Source organism: Solanum tuberosum, unplaced genomic scaffold, assembly GCF_000226075.1.
Source record: "Solanum tuberosum cultivar DM 1-3 516 R44 unplaced genomic scaffold, SolTub_3.0 scf00127, whole genome shotgun sequence".
In the NCBI taxonomy this organism is placed as follows: domain Eukaryota; kingdom Viridiplantae; phylum Streptophyta; class Magnoliopsida; order Solanales; family Solanaceae; genus Solanum; species Solanum tuberosum.
The window spans coordinates 565,858-588,806 of NW_006239058.1; the positions used below are offsets into that span (position 1 = coordinate 565,858).

The following is a 22,949-nucleotide window of genomic DNA, read 5'->3' on the forward strand; positions in this document are numbered from 1 at the left end:
TATATACACCACAAACTAACCAAGAAAAATTACCATTTTCAACTTAATTTTAAAAAAATGTGCACATGATAGTTTAACATTCCTATCTTGAACAATATTGTACATTATGATTAAGTTTTGGTGTATAGTGCACTATAATACGAAATACATAAACTAGACCAAGATATACACCATAATTTAACCCAGAATTTTTCAATCATTTTATATAATCAAATTAATTAAAATTTGTGTGTCAAATAACATACGAAGCATTCATTCAAGCAATATTTTTCATAGTTAACATATCTATTTACACAAAAAATCAAGCAAGAAAAACAACAAAAAAAAACTTAAAACAATAAAAAAAATGAACTATATATTTAGCAATCAAACTAAAAAAATAATAATTAAAAAACTAATACATACTTGTTACACCCATATTTCAGATCCCATCCAAAAAACACCAATCAATAAAGCTATAGCAATATATGTTTATAAAAAAGTTTAATCAGTAAAACCAATAAAATACTTCAAAACAATCCAAACTTATATTTGTGTATTATAGTGGTATAATTTATGATAAAGAATGCTAAAATTAATTTACTAGTTTAAATGCTATGCAGAATTTGTATAAATTTTGGTATTTACAATTATTATGGTGTATGTTAGGATTAAAAATTTGTGTACACTTCAAATTGATATATATATCATCATTTGAACTACAAACTAACCAAACAATACCAATAAACTAACTAACCACTGTCATATAACAAAACTTTATAAAAGCTTATTTTATATTTGTTGGTAGTTTTATTTTCGGTAGATACAAAATAAATAATAGTGCTTAGCAGAATAACCCGATAAATAACATAAAAATTCAACAAAAATACACCATAATATTTTGGTGTATATACACCACTAACTAGAAAACATATGCATTCAAAATATATGGACTACACCAATACATAAACCACTAATTAACCAATAATTTAACTATAGGCGAGTACCTACGTATGGTGCAAAGCAATTGAGAACAACATAGTTTATGTTTTACAGATTCCATCCAAAAAATGCCAATCAATAAAGCTATAACAATATATATATATTTATAAAAAAAAATCAATAAAACCAATAAATATACTTTAAAACAACCATAATCGAAGCAATTATTATGGTGAATACCTGTTTCATTCCATCTCCCGTCGTGCTGAATTAAAATTGAAAAAATATTCATATTTTCCATTGAACACACTTTCAGAATAGTGAAGGTATAGAGTTTGATTTTGATTAGAAATATCAGAGAGAAGCAATAATTATATTAGAGATATTTATGGAAGGTAAATAAAAGAGGGGGAGAAAATTAAGGAATTAAAAATAAATTGTGGGCTGTCATGCTTTAATTTCCGATTTTTCTTTTTCTTTTTATTATTTATTTTTTTGTTCCGATTTTTTTTAAACATATTTGAATAAATTAGGGAAGGTAAAATTATTGGAGAAATTTATGGGAATCAGGATAAGTGTGGCTGGTTTGGAATTTTTTTTTTTAAATTTAAATTCTACTTTTGAAAAAAAAAAATTGCTATATAATTGAAAAAAAAGTATTGCTATGTTGGTGTAAATACAATTGTTAAGTTGTATACCTAAAAAATCGGCCCAAAATTAATTGGTTTCATCTTATATGGATACTACTAATATATTTTAATTTTGTTTTGTGTTGTTTTTAGCCAAGTCCGCATTGATTTCAATAGATATGACATTTTCTCTGCGCTATACGACCAACGAAAATTGACCATTAACCTCTAGATTTAAAATCACTACTTATATACCCGATATTCTCCGTAATTCAGAAAAACATATACGTTCTTCGTCAATTTTTTCTCACTATTGTTTTTTCATTCATGCAACAAACGAACTCGTACATTGTATTCATGTTTTTGTGAAACAGGCACTCCAAAAAGCTTTGTTGAATATCTATCCTTACTAAGACTACAAAACATCTTATCATATTCGTATGCAAGCAACTTGCTAGCCATATCAAAACTGCCAAAGGCGAAAATATATATAACAATCACTAGACAAGCCGAAGTTGGTCTATAGTTTAAATTCTCACTGGAAAATCCGCTACTTGACTTAATACATATTGGCTCTCACATCTTTTGGCAAACAGAACAAGAAAGCATTTTCTGCAACCCTGTTTCGGACATTGCCATTTCAATGCGTTTACCTGGATTAGGAGATGAGGCAAACTTAAGGTCCTGATTACTTGGATGCTACATTTTTGGTTTTCTTGTTTCCTCTCGTCTTTGCACTACTCTTTTCAGGTCCCTCTGCCTCTTCCGCCTTCTGCTCTGCCTCTAGAATGGCCAACTGCAGTTTGTCCCCCATAGGAGGTCATGTCAAACATTGATCAATTATGGTATATATCAGCATATAACAGAATATATGTTTAATTTTCAAGCGTACCTCATCAAGGATAGGTTTGAGTTCCTTGAACCGACATTCAGCAAGATCAAAACCATCCTTACGCAGCTCCTACAGTGACAAGACAACAACACTAGAGCTCACATAGATATATAAATCAATTTACACAAAGGTGATTGCATAAGAAATTACATGGATATGAACATAAACATGAAGAGAACATAAGTAATCTGTAAAGCCTGTCAATTCAACATATTCTCAAGGTGAGCCACCATATTGCCTTTTCATTCTTGGCAGCATATTTGGTCCCTTTCATGTATAATCTCCTCCAGTTGATCTCCTATGCTCTCTAAATTCTTATTCAGTTATCAACATCTGTCTATCTCTTTCCACGTAATCACCATTTCACTATCACAATCTACAGCAACCCAACTCATAAAGGGTTATCTACCTGTGTCATTCCACTCGATCATATATAAAAGTAAAGCAATGCCACCTATCTGATCCTTCTCCATTTCAGAGATGATACATAGGTAACTTGACTGTTGAATTTGAATTTGCTCCCGCTTTAATATATTTCAAATGAAGCTCTATGCAATTTAAAATGAAAGTAGCCATCTCATATAAAGTATTTTTTCCTGTAAATTAATTTGGACAACTACTCCTTTTCCATTCGAACACCTTCGAGAGTAGTTCTATTACGAGGAAAAAGGATCAAATGTGTTCAGCATTTTACCCAAATAATTAAGATAAGTAAAACTGACCTTTCCCGTATGCTGTGTGTGCTCATATGCTGCCATTTGCCAGTACATATTTGTTCTTTTGTAGAAATCCTTCAGAGACTCCCCCGGCTTCACAAATAAAAAGGGGCAATAACTTTGGAGTGCAGAAAAATATCAAAGCTAAATGTAGTGTACAAATCAATAACTAGCTCAACCAGAATCAGATTTAGATGAATAGAGTACCACTGGTGTTCTTTGAGCATCAGAGAGACCAAGACTGGCTCTGATTTGCTCAATTCTGGCTCGTTTCTCCTTCCTTCTCAGTGTTTTCCCTTCACCTCTGATTATGGCAACAGCATCTCCAGTTTCAAGTGATGTTGATGCACCATTCCTAGCCTTTAAATAGATGATATTACAACACATTATATTTCCAACCAATTATTTGGGAAAATGACATAGGATATTTGATGAAAATCTAGCCTGCCTGCTTAATGCATTTAATTAAGAAAAATACCTCAGCATCATCTTCTTCATCAGTCTCCTCGTCACTATCATCACCACTCTCACATTCTTCATTTTCACTGTCATCTTCATCTTCATCCTCATCATCTTCATTATCTGATGCTTCAACCCACTCAGACTCAGATGCCTGATGGAAAATCTAAAGATAAGTCCATGGTACATGGAAAAAGCAAACACAAGTCTGCAATATGATAGCATTTTCACTATCTTTTACAAGTTCAAGTGATAATTTTACTTCCAATCTATGTTGCTCGGACTCTTCAAAAATGTCGATGGGTGTGTGTCGGGTTCTCCAAAAGCAGTGTATTTCGGAGAATCCGACACGGGTGTAGCAACATTTTTGGAGAGTACGACAAACATAGCTTTCAATTAAAACAATTTGGAAAAGATCACATCAAATGGTCGGCAATAGAATTAGCTGCACAAGGGCTTTTGGCATCAACCAAATAGTTCATTGGTTTTGGCAGTGAAAACTAGGAGCAGGGAGATGGAGGCAAGATAGACTCATGAATTAGATAAGTTAAACAGAAAGACAGTAAATAACAACAGAAAAATACTAACTAACCGGGATAATGCATTTCCATTCATCAAGTTTACTGAGATTAAGAACATATAAGTCATCAAGAGTAAGTTCTTGATCTCTAATTTCCATCATCCCACCATAAATATATAAGGTATCTTTTGCCACAGCCATGCAAGAATTGATACGCCCACAGGGCTTTACTACCTGAAAGATGAACAAACATCATAGGGCGACAAGCAAATGAAAATACACGATTGAGATATCATGTTATTCAGTAGAACTGACATCTGCTGAAGCTGAATGTTGCACGGCTGAAGATTTAGAGCTAGCCTCAGATCTAGAAGCTTCATTGCCATCATCAATAGTCACATTCCTTTTCATGTTCAAAGACATTTTTTTTATATTGCTTTTTGTGCTGGTATCTTCTTCGGAATCGAGGTCCTCGTCTTCATCGCCTGCATCAACTTCCATTGGACTTGTCTTACTATCAAGATCCATGCTGTCAGCTTGCTCATCTAAAACTTGTTTTTGCTGCAAGCAGATCCAACAAAACACTCTTTTTATCAATCAAATTCCATTTCTAGAGATAGAATAACATATATGCTTTAAAATACACAAAGAGAAAAGAGAAACACAGTTTGTTCAGAAAGGCAAAAGATGAGAATGCCTCTAAAGGGGAGAATTTTCATTTTGCATTGTTAGATGGCAGCTCGAGGCCTGCTTGCTCAACTGAACCTCAAATTCAGGAGCTCAAGCTTAGCTGCTGCATATGAGTTGTAAAAGGAAGAGATTTCAATGACAATGACAGAGATGAAAAAGGATGAACACTTTGAATGGCAGAGGCAACCAGAGACGCACCTCAAGAAAAAAGGCATGAGTTTACACCTTTGGCTAATGAGAGAGAATAAAAAGGTGACAGTAGAGAGGTGGCTATGCTTAGGGATTTAGTAGTACTTAAGTTTGAATTAGGGAAATTTTTGGCAGGTTTGGTTTGGCTAGCAAGCCTAACATGTCAGGCATCTAAAAGTTCAGGCTCGAGCCAATTGCTAGTTAGCTCAGTCAAACTTGAAAGTGAAGAATCAGGCACAAGTGGCTTGCAAGCTAGCCCAGATAAGCTACACCCCAGTTCTCACAAAGGCCGTCTCTGAGCAGGTAGAGCACATTCGACATGGGAAGATATTACTCAAGAGATTTGCAGGTTGAGCAACAGCAGCAAAGATGGACCTCGTAGAACTAGAGCAAGTTGGCCTGTCCCAAAGCCCAACTTACCCAAGTATCATATGGCCTGCTTTCTTTACTAGGTTCAAATCTAGGTTGGACATAAAATAAGATGAGGAATTATGCAATATGATTTTTCAAAAATTACTCATGCAATATGATATGATCTAGTGCTTTTTAGAGACTCATTCAAACTTCACTTAAACCCTAAAGCTAGGTGCAGCACTGCTGGACACTTCCATGATTTCAGTGCAAGCACTAAGATGCCAACGCATGCCCCTCAATTATCCATCAATAAAATTGTGATTAAGTATCTGGTTACTAAAAAAATGTTCACATACAACAGGCCAAGGCAAACTTATGTCCCATACAAGAACAGGCTGATTATTCATCATCTGCCATGCATATACCTTTGGACTTTGGGCTTCTTTTTGGCTCAGAAATCTTCATTTAAGAATGCAGAAGTTTCTAATCTAGGCTCTGTCCAAAAGTTGTTTGAATTGCAATTTCTATTAGCACTTCCGACTGTCCTCCCTAATTTCTATGGTGATCACAAAACCATTGGACCCAAAGAACAAAAGGAAATGAAATTTGTGGGAGGTGAACATTAATTTTATATTGTAATGGACGAAAAGGTTGCTCAGCACATGTATAACAATGCTTTAATAGGCAGCGCATGAGGAGTATGGTGACCCTGAGGCCTGAACAGTAGATTAAGCAGGCAGCAGAAAGCTAATAATGCTAGTACCTTAGGTTTTGTAGATTTCTCCTTCCGCAGCTCCAATGGATACCTGTTTGCAGAATAAATATTAGCCTCCAGAAGAAAATAGCATTGCACTTTACTGTCCAAGGTGGAAAGATGATGCAGAAAGAATGTGAAATATAGGCATGTCACATGTGCAACCTATGTAAGTAAAGCATTTTTTCAAAAAAAAAATACAAAGTAGTGGAATAGGCATTTACCAGCGATGAGTGTCTAATTGGAAGCCATAAAGTTCATTCAGAAACAAGCTCATCATAACATCACCTGGATAGAACATAGAGTCAGAAGTTTGTTTGCATTTCTTTGACATCTATATTGCATTATTTTAAAAGAGCAAATGAATGTAAAAAAGAAGCAGTCAAGGCTGCAAGATGCAAAGATAATCAACCTTCCATTTCCATATCCACGACACCTCCAAATAGTATAGCCCGCTTTTTATGAATGCACATAGAGAAGCCAGCACGAGCACCGGGAGGCATGCCACTTTTTTTAACCTTAACATGCAGCAAGAGAAATTTAATAAAAAGCCAAGTTCTGAAGATGGAAAAATTACTTACAATAATAGAACTCTTTCAACTCATCAGTAAAATAAATAAAGCAACAGTAACAAACATAAACTAAACTCAGATTTTCAGAGAATCTTTCAGCTGATGCTCTAGTTAGTAAAAGAAGCAAGGCATTATCCCACTCCCATCAATATTTTGATGGAGACATGAATGCAACGGCCATTTCATAGTGTTCTTCGTGTGCGCTACAACCATTGCTGTCATTTGGCTAGGGGAAGTAGATTTTGATGCAATACATGTCAATCTAAGCTCGATACTGTAATAATCTTATGTGCTTTAATTCCATTTTCTGCCAATGATTGGAACTGAAGTGTGTTCTTAATATTTAGTTTTGCATATACTAGTCTAGAGAGGTGAGGGCATCTTTAGCATATTTACGTTTATTATTGTCAAATATAATTATGCAGTCAAATGGTTCAATCCCATCTACTACATAGAGAGCTACAGTAACAAATTTGAAGGGGGAGAGAGGTGGAAGTACATGACTTCTTTTTTTCCACCATCAGAGATGGTGAATACAAGGGAGAGGAGGAGAAAACAGTAAGATATAAACCTTGTTCCATTCCCACGTCTTAGGATCAAGGGACCACATGTCTGAGTGAACAATTCCCTTCTCTGAGCCACTTTTATCAGATGAAACTTCTTTGGAATAACCACCATATAGATATATCTGAAATTTGTAAAAGATGGACTTAGGAACCATTTATGTGATAACCACCAAAGAAGTATATAATATGAGAGACTAACTTTAGTACTGAAAAGCTTTCTATACAAAGCTAAGGAAAACAGATCATGTAATGCAAAAGATAAGTCATGCAACTAAAAGAACATAATCTTAAAACTGAATGAACATGTAACCAATTAATGAATTAAAGAAAAATAGAGAAGTCAATGGTAATTCCTAAGAAGAAGTTCAAAGATACATGAGATTTACCAGGTTTATTTAATTACCTATTCTGGGCCAGGGGTGTAAACAGCTCCACCTCAGTGATATAGGGAAAGAAAGAAAGAAAGAAAAGAAAGAAAGGAACTAATCTGCTGAACAGGGAGGATGGCAAACTAAAAGAATAGAAATTGTGATTTCATTTCCCACCTGAAGCGCTCTCCTTGTCTAATAGAAGGAACCAAAAAGGAATAGAAGAGATAAAAAATCTCTTAAATGACTTGAGATGTACACAGATATTTTGATCAAATAAACCAAATGTTGGAAATAATAGAGCACCTTCTTTTTATTTATTTTGTAGCTTTTTGTGCCACATGCAAAAACAAGTAAGTCTGCCAACCTTCCTTTTTTCCTTACTTCTTCTTCAAATAACATATAGAAAGGTCAAAGAATAATATTTCAACATATCAATTACTCACTCTTGAGGATCTTATCTGATTCAATTCCGATGAGTTATGACAAGTAGACCAAAAATATCCTTAGGCTTCCTTTTTTTTTATTTTCTACAGTTTGGGCTGTATAGAAGTACCGGTTAACCACTAACACAGAAGAAAATAGTACAAACAACAAGAAATTTGAGGACTTAAATTTGAGTTACAGATAGCCAACGAACCTAATGGTATGTTCTATAGTACCTACAACCTTGAATATCAGTAAGCAGTACTTGTTCAGAGCCAATATCTAAGTCTTATAGTAGGGGATGGGGGAGAGGTGGAAGCCTGGAGGTAGGAGCTCAACAGGTTGCAGCAGAATTTGAACAGTACTAAACCCCACTAGCTAGTAATCATAGTGGCAGCATGTTATTCATTCATCCCAGACACCTCAATTAGTCAAACAAAGATGATAGGTAGGGCAATTTGTAGTGGAGCAAGAATTACTCCAGCTGGTCATTCACCTCATCTTGATAGACAAAAAACTGGAAACCACTTCGAGCGCTTGGCCACATGCATCCAGGTGTAGGTTTTATTTCTTGCCACTGCAGCGCGAATATCAAAGTGAACAGCAATTAGAACTTGTTAAACAAATAAACCAGAAAAAAATGCAGAAACGTCAGGTCCATTATATCATGTACTCACCTTATACTGATCAAGATCAAACACATGCAGATCATTGTAATACCTGCAATAAGTAGAGGTTTTGCAAATTTTAGAAATTAAACCAAAAGATCATTTTATGTCCAGACAACTAGGTTAGAGCCTCATTGAGATGCATTTATTAGAATATCTATTATAATCAAAAGAGAATATTTGTTTATCGATCATTGCATTGATAGTTTCTCATATTAATTTCAGTAACTTGCAACTCTTTAACAAAGGCAAAAATAACCACCTGACTTCCCTAAGAGTGTCATAGAAGCCTCCAAAAACTATAATCTTGTGCTTGTACAAAATCTGCAATAAGCCAAGAATGAATCATCAGCACCTTTGCAAGGCCAAAAAAGGTTCCAAAAGAAACCAAAATCAAGTATTGCATCCAATGGATCTTCAAACAAAATCATGAGTCACTAATACATGTGTTGGAGTCCCATATCGGTGGGACAAGGGATATTTAGTCTCTCTATATGATATTGGGCAATCCTCTCCTCATGAGCTAGCTTTTGGGGTTGAGTTAGGGCCAAGGTCCATTTTTATCCTGGTATCAAAGTCAGGTCCGTCCCAATTCATTGTTTCCGATGTTGTGCCCCCCCGTTTTACAATTGTTTTATGCTGTTTGCTTGTGTAACACCTTCATCGTGACAGGTTGAAGTGCACAAAGTAAATTGGGTAAACTGTTCGTTTGTGCATCAACTCCCTTGAGTAGAATATTTCATAAGTTCAAACAGAATAAACAAACTGTGACATCCTCTTATTGTGATAAAACACATCCTCATATTTTCTTTTCACACTATATGAAAAATATGACATTGTAAGCAAGAAAGAGATGTTTATCACCACCGAAGGTTGTGGTCCAATGTTAGTACTCCTTCATCCTAAACTAGAGGTCCCAGGTTTGGGACTTGGGAATGGAGTCGCCTTTCATTGGGAGTGTTATACCCCCCAAAGTGGGACTTCCCGGAAAAAATCTGGAGAAGCCGGGCCCCAAAGCGGATGGCAAACACCGTATGGGAGCCAAAACAACTGTTTATCAAGAATTCAGTTACTTCAACGAAAGATGAACATACCATGCGATGACCTGAACGTGGACTAGGACACCCTTTATAATTTAGCTGCTCCCATTGGTTTGTTTTCAAGTCCAACACCCAAAAGTCCTGCAATACAAATTACAAAAGGATATACAATACATTATAAATATTGGGATCAAAGACAGAAGCGTGACATTCCAGGGATAAATAATACCTTGTAATGGTGGAATCGCTCCTGATTAGGGGATGTAAATTCACCACCTAATTACATAACAACAACTTATCACAATAACCACCGAGGAAGAGGAATATGATATGAACTCAAATGCATATATTAAGATGCACAAAGTTGTGTATGCTAAAAAGCATACTCATAATACAGACTTTGGATTGTTTACCAAAAATATAAAGATAATTTTTCCAAGCAACTGCTTGGTGTGCACTGCGAGGAGGTGGACTGTTGGGGCTTGAAATCAACTTCCACTCTTGCTTTTCCACGTCATACCGGTAGAGATCGCCATATACAAATGTCTGCATTTAGCCAATTCCATAAACTCATCAGTTCAAAAGCATAACACAGCACTGGTCCATCAAAACAGTCGTGGAAAAAGAGGAACTTAAAGCTAACCATTAATAAATTACTCCCTTCTCCCTGACCTAGTTGTCCCTTTTGGCTTCACGAGAGTCAAACAAAATAATAATCGAAAGGATTGTTTCTTTTATCACTTTAATATGAACAACCTGCAGTATACAGTACTTCTCATATAATTTTGTAAAGGACTTAACTTTTTTTTCCTTAATGAATTCTATACTCCATTACAGCTGCAAAAATCAGCTAAACCGACCCTTGAGATGCAAACGGGCAAAAAAAGGGACACATACAGAGTATCATTTAGACTTTTAGAGCACCACATTATTATGAATAAGTGGTTCATAATCAAGATTATTGATCACTGCAAAGCTAGACAGAGAGTAAAAAGTTCCTTGAGCTTACGGCATGAAGTAGACAAAAACCCATGAAGAGAAAAACTGGAATATGTATTCCAAAGGAAACTCCCAATGAAAACTTATGAAATTATATAACTACATATCATAGAATAACTCTCATATTACTAATTTCCACATCTGTATTCTTGTGTTTTATTTTATAAAAAATATATAGAAGAACTGGACACAAAATTACCAACACCTTACCTTGCTGCCATTGTAAAATTCACCACCATAGAGAACTAATTCCGTCTCCTTCAATGGATTAATGTTCAACTGCAAACACCATTCACCATTACGAAGTAGAGTTACATAAAATATCACTACTACACTAAATTCAGCATAAATAATATCAAAGTTTCAATCTTTTCTTTTACCGAACAATTGGATCGAGGAGAAGGTGCAGGGACATTCTCTTCAATGTGAATTTCCTTCTTCTTAGCTTCCTCTTTTTGTATGCTCAGCTGTTAATGTAATACAATTTTCAAATACACAGTGCAAGTTAAACTATATATTTAATTCATTTAATATGTTCAAACAAATTGCGATTCAAAACTCATAAACTAAAAATTATGACTCCGCCTATGCTCAACACAGTTGGATACCATACCAGTATAGCATCGATGTCGTCTTCAGGGGAGAGTTTCTTTGATTCTCTACGGGCTCTTTTTTCTTCTGCTTTAGCTGTTTTCTTCTCGGTTTTCTCTTTACCTTTCCCTGGTTTCTTGGTTTTCTTTCCCATTTTTTCACTTCTCTCCCGCTGCTGCTCTCTACTCCGGCGGCTAGCTCTTCGCAACCTTTGTCGAAATTATTGAGCGTTTTATTTATATAGTCTGCCCGGTTTTTAGAAGAAAAAAATAAAGGTTATTTATGAAACTAATAATAAATGGGTTGTTTATTTGTGATAAAATGGTTAAAAATGAATTAGTACTACTTTATTTCATCCTTTAAATAGTTAAATTGTTGCTTTGTTAGTATGACGTAACTAATATTTTTATATTTTATCTTTTAAAACAAAATGATGCATATATATATTACATAACTTAATATGAGTATATTTAATAGTATCAAACTATCAATTAAATATGGCATTAGTTATGTAACAATATTTTTTTTAATGTGGCAACCAAATGATAGTGAGAATAAGTAGAAATGAATGAAATAAGGTGGAATTGTAGGATGAACAATGTAATATGGTAAAACCTTATGATGGAAGTTCTAGCAACATTTTTTTCTAAAGTATGAAAAGTAATTGTAATCATAAAATAAATATAAATAAGTGATTTAGTTAATTAAGATTATGAATACAATTCGAGGAAAGACTCAAAATAGTCCCTCATCTTTGGGTTAAGGCTCAAAGTCATCTTTGAGTTTTCACATGGAGCACTAATAGTCCCTCATGTTTGCAATATTGGTGCACTTTTGGTCCTCCTCCAAAATTTTGCCTATTTTTTAACATTAATTTTATCCATAACTTATGTATGATATGTTCAATCATCATTTTATATATTTAGTAGAAATAATAACTCCATATGAGAGAATGTGAGAAGAAAAACATCTTGTTTTGTTAAGTAGAAATTGTATTGCAGGTAAAGTCGAGAGGTTCATCACGATAATTTCACGTGCAATAGTACAATTTTTTTTTCTTCCAACGTCATATGTTAAGATATTCTTAGTTTAGCTGCAGTAATATTTCTACTGAACAGAACAATATGTTCTTCTTATCACCTTCTCTCACATATAGTTATTATTTCTACTAAATATATAAAAAGACGATTGGACATTCCTCACATAAAATTGTGAACAAAATTAATGTTAAAAAATAGGCAATTTTTTTTAGGAGGACCAAAAGTGCACCAATATTGCAAACATGAGGGACTATTAGTGCTCCATGTGAAAACTCAAGGATGACTTTGAGCCTTAACCCAAAGATGAGGGACTATTTTTAGCCTTTCCTCAATACAATTCTCTATAACCTTTTGATTCCTCTTTCCTGCATTTTCTCCGCAAATTGAGGACCGTAGTATACAACTTTGCAATTTATTTGAGGCAGAGTGTCAATGGTACGGTTCGGTTGGTTATTTTTAAAAAATTAAACCATCTCAATTTTTTGGGTATTTTATAACATATAACCAAAATCAGATTTTTTAAAATCACCCAATCATATCGGTTTCTCTTTAGTATCGGTACGGTTCAGTTATTTTTCGGGTTTTTTACTTTTAAAATATCATTTCAAAATATATTGCTATTAAAATATTTCATTCGCAAATATGTGACACTTTAATTTGTCACCAAGATGACGAGAATGTAAAACCTCGTTGCCGTATTGTTTGATCTTAAACATTTAATAGGAGTGTCTGCATAGGTTTTGTTGTATTGTTTGATAGAATATCTATTACGATATCTTTTAATCTTAAATCTAATTAAGTAAATGCTAATTAAAGAGCAAAGACTAAAAGTCGTCTTGTCACCAGAGACATAGGACCTAAGTTATATTTATATTTTAAAATGTTATAAAATATATTTATATATTAAATTTAACCTACTATTAATATGTAAAATATATTTACATACATGTAAGATTATTTGGTTCGGTTTGGAAATTTTTCAAATTTTTTTCATAAATTAAAAAGTTCTTCTCAATTGTTTGGAACAGTTATACACTTAAACAAAAGTCTACGGTATTATTGAAAAAATAACATAAATCGGTTCGATTTGGTTAGATTCGATCGGTTTGAAATATTCTTTTGACACCCCTATTTGATGGTGCAAATAGATTTTGTGAAAGACATAGTTAGTTGTTCGATAAATGAATAAAAATAGAAAAATACGATATTAATGACCATTGGTTGATGACAATCATAGACTTCTTGCTAGAATACATGAAATGTTGTGGTTGGATGAGTAATTTCATGGATAAGAAGAGTGAGAGTCGATGAAAGACGCGTGATCATCAAATTCAATTAAGAAGAAGATATTTTGTAATGAATTAAAAATGACCTGAAATCTCGAAGAGACAAAAAAACATGATATGATGTTGGTGATGAATCTCATGAAATACAATGATTTACACAATTATTGTCGATGTGTTCCATTTGTTTTTCGCTATTTTAAAAAAAGTCCAACTCAATCCAAACTAAAATACTTTGATTTGATTCAATTTTTTTATTTCAAATTTGGCTATTAAGTTGTGTTCAATAAGATAATACAATCAAATAATTATATTTGCACGATGGATTAGAGTAAAAGTTATACCCAATGAAAAATACTAATGTTGGATCTCTTAAATATGTTTCCTAATATAAGTCACGACTAAAATTTTAAAACACAATACATAAAAATACAACACATGTCAAACATAAAATATAAAAGGATCCGGATGAAACCTCTTCAATCCACTTGGCTCCGCCCATGCAGGGTAACAAGGAGGGCAAATTTGAAACAAACGGGAATATGTTATTTTGGGATTAACTATCATAACTCATAAGATAAGTATATGTGAGATGACTTGTCCCTATCATTATGTATAAATGATGGATAAATAATCTTATAACTATCTAATACCTCAAACCAAATATAGAATAAAATAATTTTACATTTTATCTTCAAATTATTATACCTTGTGTATCGCACCAAATGATTCTTTAATAAGAGTCCTAAATGACTAAAGTTTCATAATTAACCCGGCAGATTAGCCCCACCATTGTAACACACTCAAGAGAATGACATAATTTCGTAAGCCTCACTTTTTTTCCCTCTTTTCTTTTTCGAAACCCCCGTACTGGCTACGCCCCACAAAAAGCGACCAAAAAGCCAAAGTAGAAGCTAATTCCGATTGCTCTTTCTCTCCCTCTCGCAGATCCATAACTCCTGATACAGCTAAGCCTGAAGGAACCAACGAGTAAAAAAGTAGAAGGAAAATGCCGAGAGAAATTATCACATTGCAAGTGGGACAATGCGGGAACCAGATTGGAATGGAGTTCTGGAAACAGCTATGTCTCGAGCACGGTATCAGTAAAGAAGGTATCCTTGAAGATTTTGCTACTCAGGTATATAACTTATTCGCTTTGTTATGTTCAGTGTGCGTGTATGCAAGTAGTATACAGCGTCTATACCAAATATTAGGTTTTGACTTGCGTGTTGTGCTTTACCTTAGATTGTCTTTTTTTCAGTATTTGGTTGGGTATACAAATCTGTACAAACATAATTGTAGGAGGAGAAATATATGAATAGGATAGTGCTCTTGGCGAAATTTTTAAAAATTAAATGTTGACAATTGTGTAGAACTGTTGGTTGAATGAAGTGATATGAAACAAGAGTTTTGTTTGCAAAAGAAAATGATTTTTGCACATAGGTTAGTGAGCAAAGCCATTTTCACTGTTTCGTGAGAAGTAATTCCCTTGAACAAAACATTTTCTATAATCCAACTAACCAAACACATAATTTCAAAACATTTTCCTGGAACCAAACGCGCCCTAATAGTGTTCTGCTGTTCAAGTTCCCGTCGTTCTTATGATTTTACCTGTTTAGGTATATGCTTGTCTGAATCGTACCTTTTTTCGTCACATTTTGGAAGGAAAAAACATAGGTAGCATTTAAGTAGGGGTTTTGTAGGTTCAGCGTCTCTTTTTTATTTTTTTGTTTATTTTGAAATTAAAGCTTTTTATGACAACTTTGTTTTACAATTGATTTATTGGTTTAAATTGAGATAGTTTTCTGTCGTTCATTTACTCCGTAAGGAAAATGTTTTTTTTTTTTTCTCGCTGTGGTGGAAAATGAAATGCGAATCTAAGAGAAAAAGGGCTAACATTAAAGTACTATTTTAAATGCAGAGATACTTAGGTTTGTCTCTTTTGTGTTCAGCATAAAATGCAAGTGGTGATAGATACAAGTGACAACTCAGATAAGGATTATTGGTTAGATCATGTAGTAGTTAGTGAGACAGTTTAGTCAAGTTATTCTATGACAATTAAATTTAGTGACTTTGAAATCTACATGGGAAGCTAAATATCCCTCCGAATTGCATACCAAAGAAGCATCACGTTGTTTAAGTAAAACATCTGTCTGTTATCACGATGAGTCTTTTTAATCCAAATTATGGTGCTTGTTGGTTACACCACAACACTACATGTTTTACTTTTGAAAAGTTATGTGGTTTTGCTTGGAATTTGTTGTGTTGAACTTATCATCAGTTGATAGATGTGCTGTTTCTAAGAAAATAATTTTAGGGAGCTTGAAGCTTGATTGTCTGCAAATTATAGATTCGATTCTTTCATTTTCTGATCTGATTTATGCTACCTAGTGGCGATGGATGTTTACACATGTACATACAACACTATCATTGAGCCACATGCTTGTGAATGGTTGATGTACAGGTCCTCATCCACATAGGCAACAAGTTCTTATTTGTTTTTACTCACTTGCTTGTGTGATTAAGTGCTTGTATTTTCATCTTAAGACCACTCTCTTATACAACATGAATAACCTACATTACTTTATTGTGATGAATATTTAATGCTGCAGGGAGGTGATAGAAAAGATGTATTTTTCTATCAAGCGGATGATCAACACTACATACCTCGAGCATTATTGATGGATCTAGAGCCCAGAGTGATTAATGGTATACAAAATGGTGAATATAGGAATCTCTACAATCATGAGAATGTATTCATTGCAGACCATGGAGGAGGTGCTGGAAATAATTGGGCAAGCGGATATCATCAGGTCTATTTGTTTTCTTTTAAATCTTTGTATCAGTTAGGTACTTTGGTAAAGCTGAGTACTTTTCTAAACATGGGGGTATTAATAGAAAATGATCAATCATGTGTAGGAACAAACCAATGCCATAAATATCCTCAGCTAGTTTCTGGACTACCATTTATTAAGATTTCTATATTCCCAAAGATGCTCCACCAATGTTACAGGCAATACTTTCACTCTCAGTGTTATTTTAGTGGCTTGGATGTCAATTTGGACGAAGGAGCCAAGCTCATAATAACTGTGACTTATCCTGACTTCTGAAAGAATATATCCACTCTTTGACCGCCGTTACAGTTTTGATTCGAGATACTTTGACTGAGTTGAGAAAACCAGTAGATGTCATCAACTTCTTCATCAATCCACTTCCAATACTATTCTGTATGCTTTTTCTGTGATGTTCACTCGACTTGCACCTTTGTAGAGTCTTTATTCAGAAAACAATCTTGAAGTGCTTCATGGACCTTTCATTTTGTTGTCCCGAGAGCTTGAATTAGTAGTTTCTGAATAATTTGGTAAAACCATTTTTTCTACCAGGGTAAGCAATATGAGGAGGATCTAATGGACATGATTGACAGGGAAGCAGATGGAAGTGATAGTCTCGAGGGTTTTGTTCTATGCCATTCGATTGCTGGTGGAACTGGCTCAGGTTGACTCCTTTTATTTAGTTGGTTCAGATTGTGATAACTTCAGTAGATTGGGTGAGAATTTTGTGTGGATATTTATTATGTTGCTGATCACTGTCTTTAGTGCAGGTATGGGCTCGTATCTGTTGGAAACTCTGAATGATCGCTACAGCAAAAAACTTGTCCAAACCTACAGTGTCTTTCCAAACCAAAATGAGACAAGTGATGTGGTTGTACAACCTTACAATTCCCTATTGACACTCAAGCGCCTGACATTGAATGCGGATTGTGTAGTTGTACTTGATAATACTGCACTCAATAGAATTGCTGTAGAACGCCTGCATATTACGACTCCCACCTTTACTCAAACAAATTCCTTAGTGTCTACTGTAATGTCAGCAAGTACAACTACACTACGCTACCCAGGATACATGAACAATGACTTGGTTGGACTCCTTGCTTCTTTGATACCTACACCAAGATGCCATTTTCTTATGACTGGATATACACCACTCACTGTGGAACGTCAAGTAAGATATCTGTTCTTATCTGTCAGTGTTTTTTTGTAATGTTCTAAATGTAACTGTAATGGTGATTGCTGATTATTATCTTTTTACTTCTGCTCTCTCATAGTAGCTCAATTGTCTCACAATTATTTAAACAACTTAAGTGCACGAAAAAGAAACTAGCGATATCAGGTTGCTTTGCACATGTACAAAATCATTATTGACCCGTTCAAAATCTATCCTATTCCTCTCTCTCCACACCACCCACATAAGAGCCCATAGGGCGGTATCCTATCCTTTGGTATTCTCTTTCTTTGTTTGAAAGCACAACTATGAATGCATCCTTTACTATTCATAGTCCACTGTATCCTAAACCAATTCTGAACATTCCCATATAGTACTAGCTGACATATGTAATTCTTCTCTTTTCTCAAATTCTCAGCTGACAATTTTGCTCCATGAGATTGTTTTATAGTTATTTTTATTTGCTATAGTGGGACCTGATATTAAGATTAATATCACTTTGTTTTATTGTTTTTTCTGATTTCAATATCTTGTCATTGTCTTTGGCATCTTGTAATTTGAACCATCTAAATTGTGTGCTTGTGGATATCAAGATACTTAAGCAGTAAGCTTTTGATTTATTGGGGGATGGGAAAACAAAACATTGCCTGATTCACGTGTTTCCCATGAAAAAAACAGATCTAAAAATATATAATTCTAATTAATGCAGAGCAATTTATCTTGGTGTAACTGATTTTGTGAAGTCACTTTTTTCCCACTATTATACCTATCAAGAAAAAGAGAAGATGATAAATTGGCCATCTCACAAATAGGTAGTTATTTCTTCTTAATTCCACTAGCTCATTCTCTATTCATCTATTCTTTTCGCTTTTCTGTTTCCTAGTAAAATTGTATCATGCAGCTTGTGTGTGGGGCATTCAGTAGTGACAACTGAAGCATATTGCTAATAATCTTCTTTTTGCAGGCTAATGTGATTCGGAAAACAACTGTACTTGATGTGATGAGAAGGCTCCTTCAGGTCTGTAAACCTGCTCTCTATATTTTCCTATTGAAAGCTTTTGCAGATATACTCATGGACTTTCACTTTGCAGACCAAGAATATCATGGTTTCCTCGTATGCTCGAACAAAGGAAGCCAGTCAGGCTAAATACATATCCATTTTAAACATCATCCAAGGAGAAGTTGATCCCACTCAGGTATTCATGATTATTGTTTAACAACTTTTACGGTGTAACTCCTTTTCTTTCTTCACTCGTGCTATAGAAAGGTCTGATTGTTTGAACTTTGAAATTTGATTGAAATTTCTTTCGAACTGGAATGATTCTAAGCAGATTCTAATTCTGGCTGTTTGGAAAAGGCACACCACATGAGCCATGTTTTTGGAACTTCAACAATAAACTTGGTTTTATGTTGTTATCATGTAATCCTTAACTTGCATTATTTCCCTTGAGAAGTTTCAAGATTATTTCAGTTGCAACTAAGACATAGCTTTATCACCCAACCACCCAAAGGGACATTGTTTTTCCATTTTATACATCAAGATTCCTTTGTAGTCATGAATCTTGGGGATCTAGAATTATATTATATTGCTCATCTGTTAGCCGTTTCCCAACTTTGTAAGCTCAGAGCGTATATCAAGACAACATATGCATACACAAAGCCTCACTACTTCTTACTCATTTGATGTTTCGTGAATCAGGTCCATGAAAGCCTGCAGAGAATAAGGGAGAGAAAGCTTGTTAATTTTATTGAGTGGGGCCCTGCAAGCATTCAGGCAGGTCTTTTGGCCATAATAAATTTTGAGATTTAGCTTTTCTTATCCTACTTCTTGACTTTGCATTACCTTCCTTTGCAGGTTGCTTTGTCTAGAAAGTCCCCTTATGTCCAAACTGCTCATAGGGTAAGATATACTTCTATTGTCTACTTGTTCAATCTTTTGTGCTGAAGGCTGTTAATCTGAGTTGTACAGCTTATGAACTGCTTAAGTGACTTTCTTAGAGATTAAGGATGTATAGTAATGTAAAAGTCAAAGCTTGTTGTCCGTTAATTCAGCTTACCAACTTGTTACCTTTGTCAAAAAAAAAAAAGTTCATCTTACCAACAAATCAAGGGAGTAAAATTGTACTTGTAAAGTAAGTTTGACAACATGAAGTAGTTGTTTGTTCTGTGTTTCTAAACTGATGCTTGATCCATTAGGTGCTGTTGCTGAATCCGAAGGTTCTACATAGTTTATAGTTTGAGCTTTAATAACAGACCTATAGCATAACTTCTTAAAGTTGAAAACATAACAGATATTGGTAACTTATGTTTGAAAAACGCATTTCTTGTAATGGGCAAATATAGTATATATTTCAGTTGCTGACATGATAATCAGCTGAGGCAAGCCAGATTAGTTTGACTATCTGGTCTTCACGTTCAGTCGTAAATCACTTTCCTGAATGTTGTTTGGACCTTGTAAAGCTGTTTGTTTCCTTAAAGATCTGTAATATTACTGTATGTTTTCCAATGTATCAGGTTAGTGGTCTCATGCTGGCCAGCCATACAGGTATCCGCCACTTATTCAGCAAATGTTTGACCCAGTATGATAAATTGAGAAAGAGACAAGCTTTCCTTGACAATTATAGGAATCATCCAACGTTTGCCGTAAGTTCTGTTTCAACTCTGTCTTTCTGATATAATCTACTAAGAATAAGAGGCAGCACAGTGTATAGTTTAGTTATTGGTAAGTCAGTCCTCATTCCGCCCCTGGATTTGGTTTTGTATCTAGCTTTTCTGCTTGCATGGCTAAGAAACTGATAAGTAAAACAGAATAGACATTTGTTGTGCTCTGTGGTTTCTGCAAAACTGAACCTGAATCTGAAATTTTTTCAAGTTAAATCTGTCAACTTCTATAGGAAACTATGACATGCTTTCTTCCTCAGTACTGTATTTCCTTTCCAAACCTGCTTTGAATTGTTTTACTTGAGCCGACGGTCTTCTGGAAACATCCTCTTTGCCTTCACAAAGTAAGGGGTAAGGTCTGTGTACACACCACCCTCCCCAAACCCCACTTGTGGGATTACATTGGGTATGTTGTTGTATTGCTCTGTCACTATACAACAGTATCTATGTCTATAGCTGCCGTCCACATCTTAAGTAAGATTAATTGATGAATTTGTGCAGCTGATATTCTATATCTAACCAATTACATAATCAAATAATATTGTTTGTCATTGTAAGAATGTACGGCCTTTAGAGAACAAAAGAGAACACTTGGATATATGAAATGTATTTGATGATGCCTACTAACAGAAAGTCATTGAAAAACCTGGATTGACATGTTTTTATTTATTGGCTTAGATTTACTTTGTCATTAGATAATTTTCCTCAAGTAATATATAGAGTTGTATATGTTACGGAGAAACAAGTAGCTAAATTCGAAAAGTAATACTCCCTTCGCCCCAATTTATGTGACACTTTTTTCTTTTCAGTTGGTCCGAAAGAATGACATCTTTCTATATTTTGTAACAATTTAACTTCAGACTTCCCATTTTACTATTAATGAAATGTTTTATAGCCACAAAAACTTCTATGGCTTATTCTAAACCGCAAGTTCCTAAAGTTTTCATTTTTTACTTTAACTCTGTCTCCAGTCAAACACCTTCACATAAATTGGGATGGAGGGAGTATAAGGTTTCTGAAGTACAATACTCAAAAGTGTGTCAAACACGTTCACATAAATTGGGATAGAGGGGAGTGAGTATAAGGTTTTCTTGAGAATAGAACAGTGTCCTTTATGATATTTTGACTTGTGGGCATGAGGTCTAAAGTTGGACTTTAAAAACCATGCTTCTGTGAGGAGTTAAAATCCTTAGCTATCCCTATAAAGGCTCAACAATTTGGAGAAAAGATTGCATCAGTATGTCAATATCACATATGGATGTTTGTCCTATGTCCCGTTTGGGCGTTTTAGCCCCCAGCTGAGCTTCTTGCTTTTCTTGTTCAACAAGGAATGATCTGTCCATGCGGGAGTCGAAGAACCCTAGCTTTAATCTACATGCACTTTCCTGTAAAAGCTTTTGTTGGTTCATTTATAGTGATGTTTGCTTTAAGCTTTTTCCTCTTTAATTTTTACGCATAATGGGCAGGACAATGATCTATCTGAGTTTGACGAATCTAGAGATGTGATTGAAAGTCTTGTTGATGAGTACAAGGCTTGCGAGTCCCCAGATTACATCAAATGGGGAATGGAGGTAAGTGCTACTGTGCTAGTACTACTATACTAGCTAGTCTGTGTTGCCTGTTATTTCATGTTCTGCATCACAAATGGGCTAATCTATTTGTGCAGGATCCCGACCATGCTCTAACAGGCGAAGGAAACGCTAGTGGAACGATTGATCCAAAATTATCTTTATGAGCAAGCCAACTATTCCCTGTTTCAACTCTGCATGAAAAAAAAAGAGACTTTGTTCCTTGTAATTATCTCTATAATTTAACCCTGACTAGTCTTCATGAGAATTCAATTTGGGACTCAACTTATTTGTTAAGAGTCATTTGGTGTTGTTAACATTAGCAAATTCATGGTAAGATGTGAAATTGTTCTAGAGAAATCTCCAGCAATGAAGTACTGTTTCATATATATATTTTTTTAGCATAACAATCGAAACATTAAGGAAAAGAGAGAAACCTGCCATCATTGCAATTACCTAACGTGAAACTTAATTCTATTTCTAAACTTTTGATGTATTGAATGGGATTATTTTCCCAACATTCAATGTTATCGAGTATTGTGTATTTATTATCACTCCTATAAAATCATATGCTGTTGGCATTTTTTTTTCTTTTCCAAAATTCTACTTTATCGAATAGGGATTTCTTTCTTTGTTGCCACTTTACACGACTTACTAATATTCATTTTTCCCCTCTTTGATATGAATAAGATCCTCACTTATTATTCGAAAATCTTCTTTCAAAGATGAAAAAAGCTTCTCCCACCAAAAATCCTCTTCCACCACAAAAAAACTTTCTTCATGATGAATAATTTAGTATCCACGTGTTTTTTGAAAACTCTTATTTTAAGATTAAAAATTCTCTCCTACGAAAACCCTCTATCAAAAATAAAACCCCCTATCCCACCACCAAAAAAACCCTTCTTCCTTAAATGTTTAAATTAATACAGAAAATTTGCAAATTTTATATTTGAACATTGTATTCTGAAAATAACTAATGTATATTTATTACGGTCAATTCTTTCCTAAAAGTAAAGGTAAAAATAAAAGAAGAAGATAAAA

At 34.4% G+C, this 22,949-nt stretch overlaps 2 protein-coding genes across 2 annotated transcripts; one reads left to right on the forward strand and one right to left on the reverse strand.

Annotated features, from left to right (window-relative positions):
- Positions 1-1,910: 1,910 nt before the first annotated feature.
- On the reverse strand, positions 1,911-11,597 carry LOC102582206 (kelch domain-containing protein 4). The gene is made up of 20 exons (XM_006351402.2): positions 11,377-11,597; positions 11,144-11,230; positions 10,974-11,042; positions 10,178-10,310; positions 9,994-10,040; positions 9,819-9,905; positions 8,987-9,048; positions 8,734-8,776; positions 8,553-8,633; positions 7,268-7,384; positions 6,537-6,642; positions 6,349-6,412; positions 6,134-6,176; positions 4,453-4,698; positions 4,210-4,371; positions 3,637-3,771; positions 3,366-3,518; positions 3,165-3,251; positions 2,443-2,511; positions 1,911-2,346 (listed from the first exon to the last, which is right to left on the reverse strand). The coding sequence occupies exons 1-20, from the start codon at positions 11,506-11,508 to the stop codon at positions 2,239-2,241; spliced, it is 2,031 nt and encodes a 676-aa protein (XP_006351464.1). The 5' UTR covers positions 11,509-11,597; the 3' UTR covers positions 1,911-2,238.
- Positions 11,598-14,463: 2,866 nt separating this feature from the next.
- Positions 14,464-22,301, forward strand: LOC102582533 (tubulin gamma-1 chain). The gene is made up of 11 exons (XM_006351403.2): positions 14,464-14,815; positions 16,290-16,490; positions 17,061-17,172; positions 17,279-17,679; positions 18,644-18,697; positions 18,771-18,875; positions 19,379-19,453; positions 19,535-19,579; positions 20,194-20,322; positions 21,807-21,911; positions 22,007-22,301. Exons 1-11 carry the CDS (start codon positions 14,687-14,689, stop codon positions 22,073-22,075), a joined length of 1,425 nt encoding a protein of 474 aa, XP_006351465.1. The 5' UTR covers positions 14,464-14,686; the 3' UTR covers positions 22,076-22,301.
- The last annotated feature ends 648 nt before the right edge of the window (positions 22,302-22,949 follow it).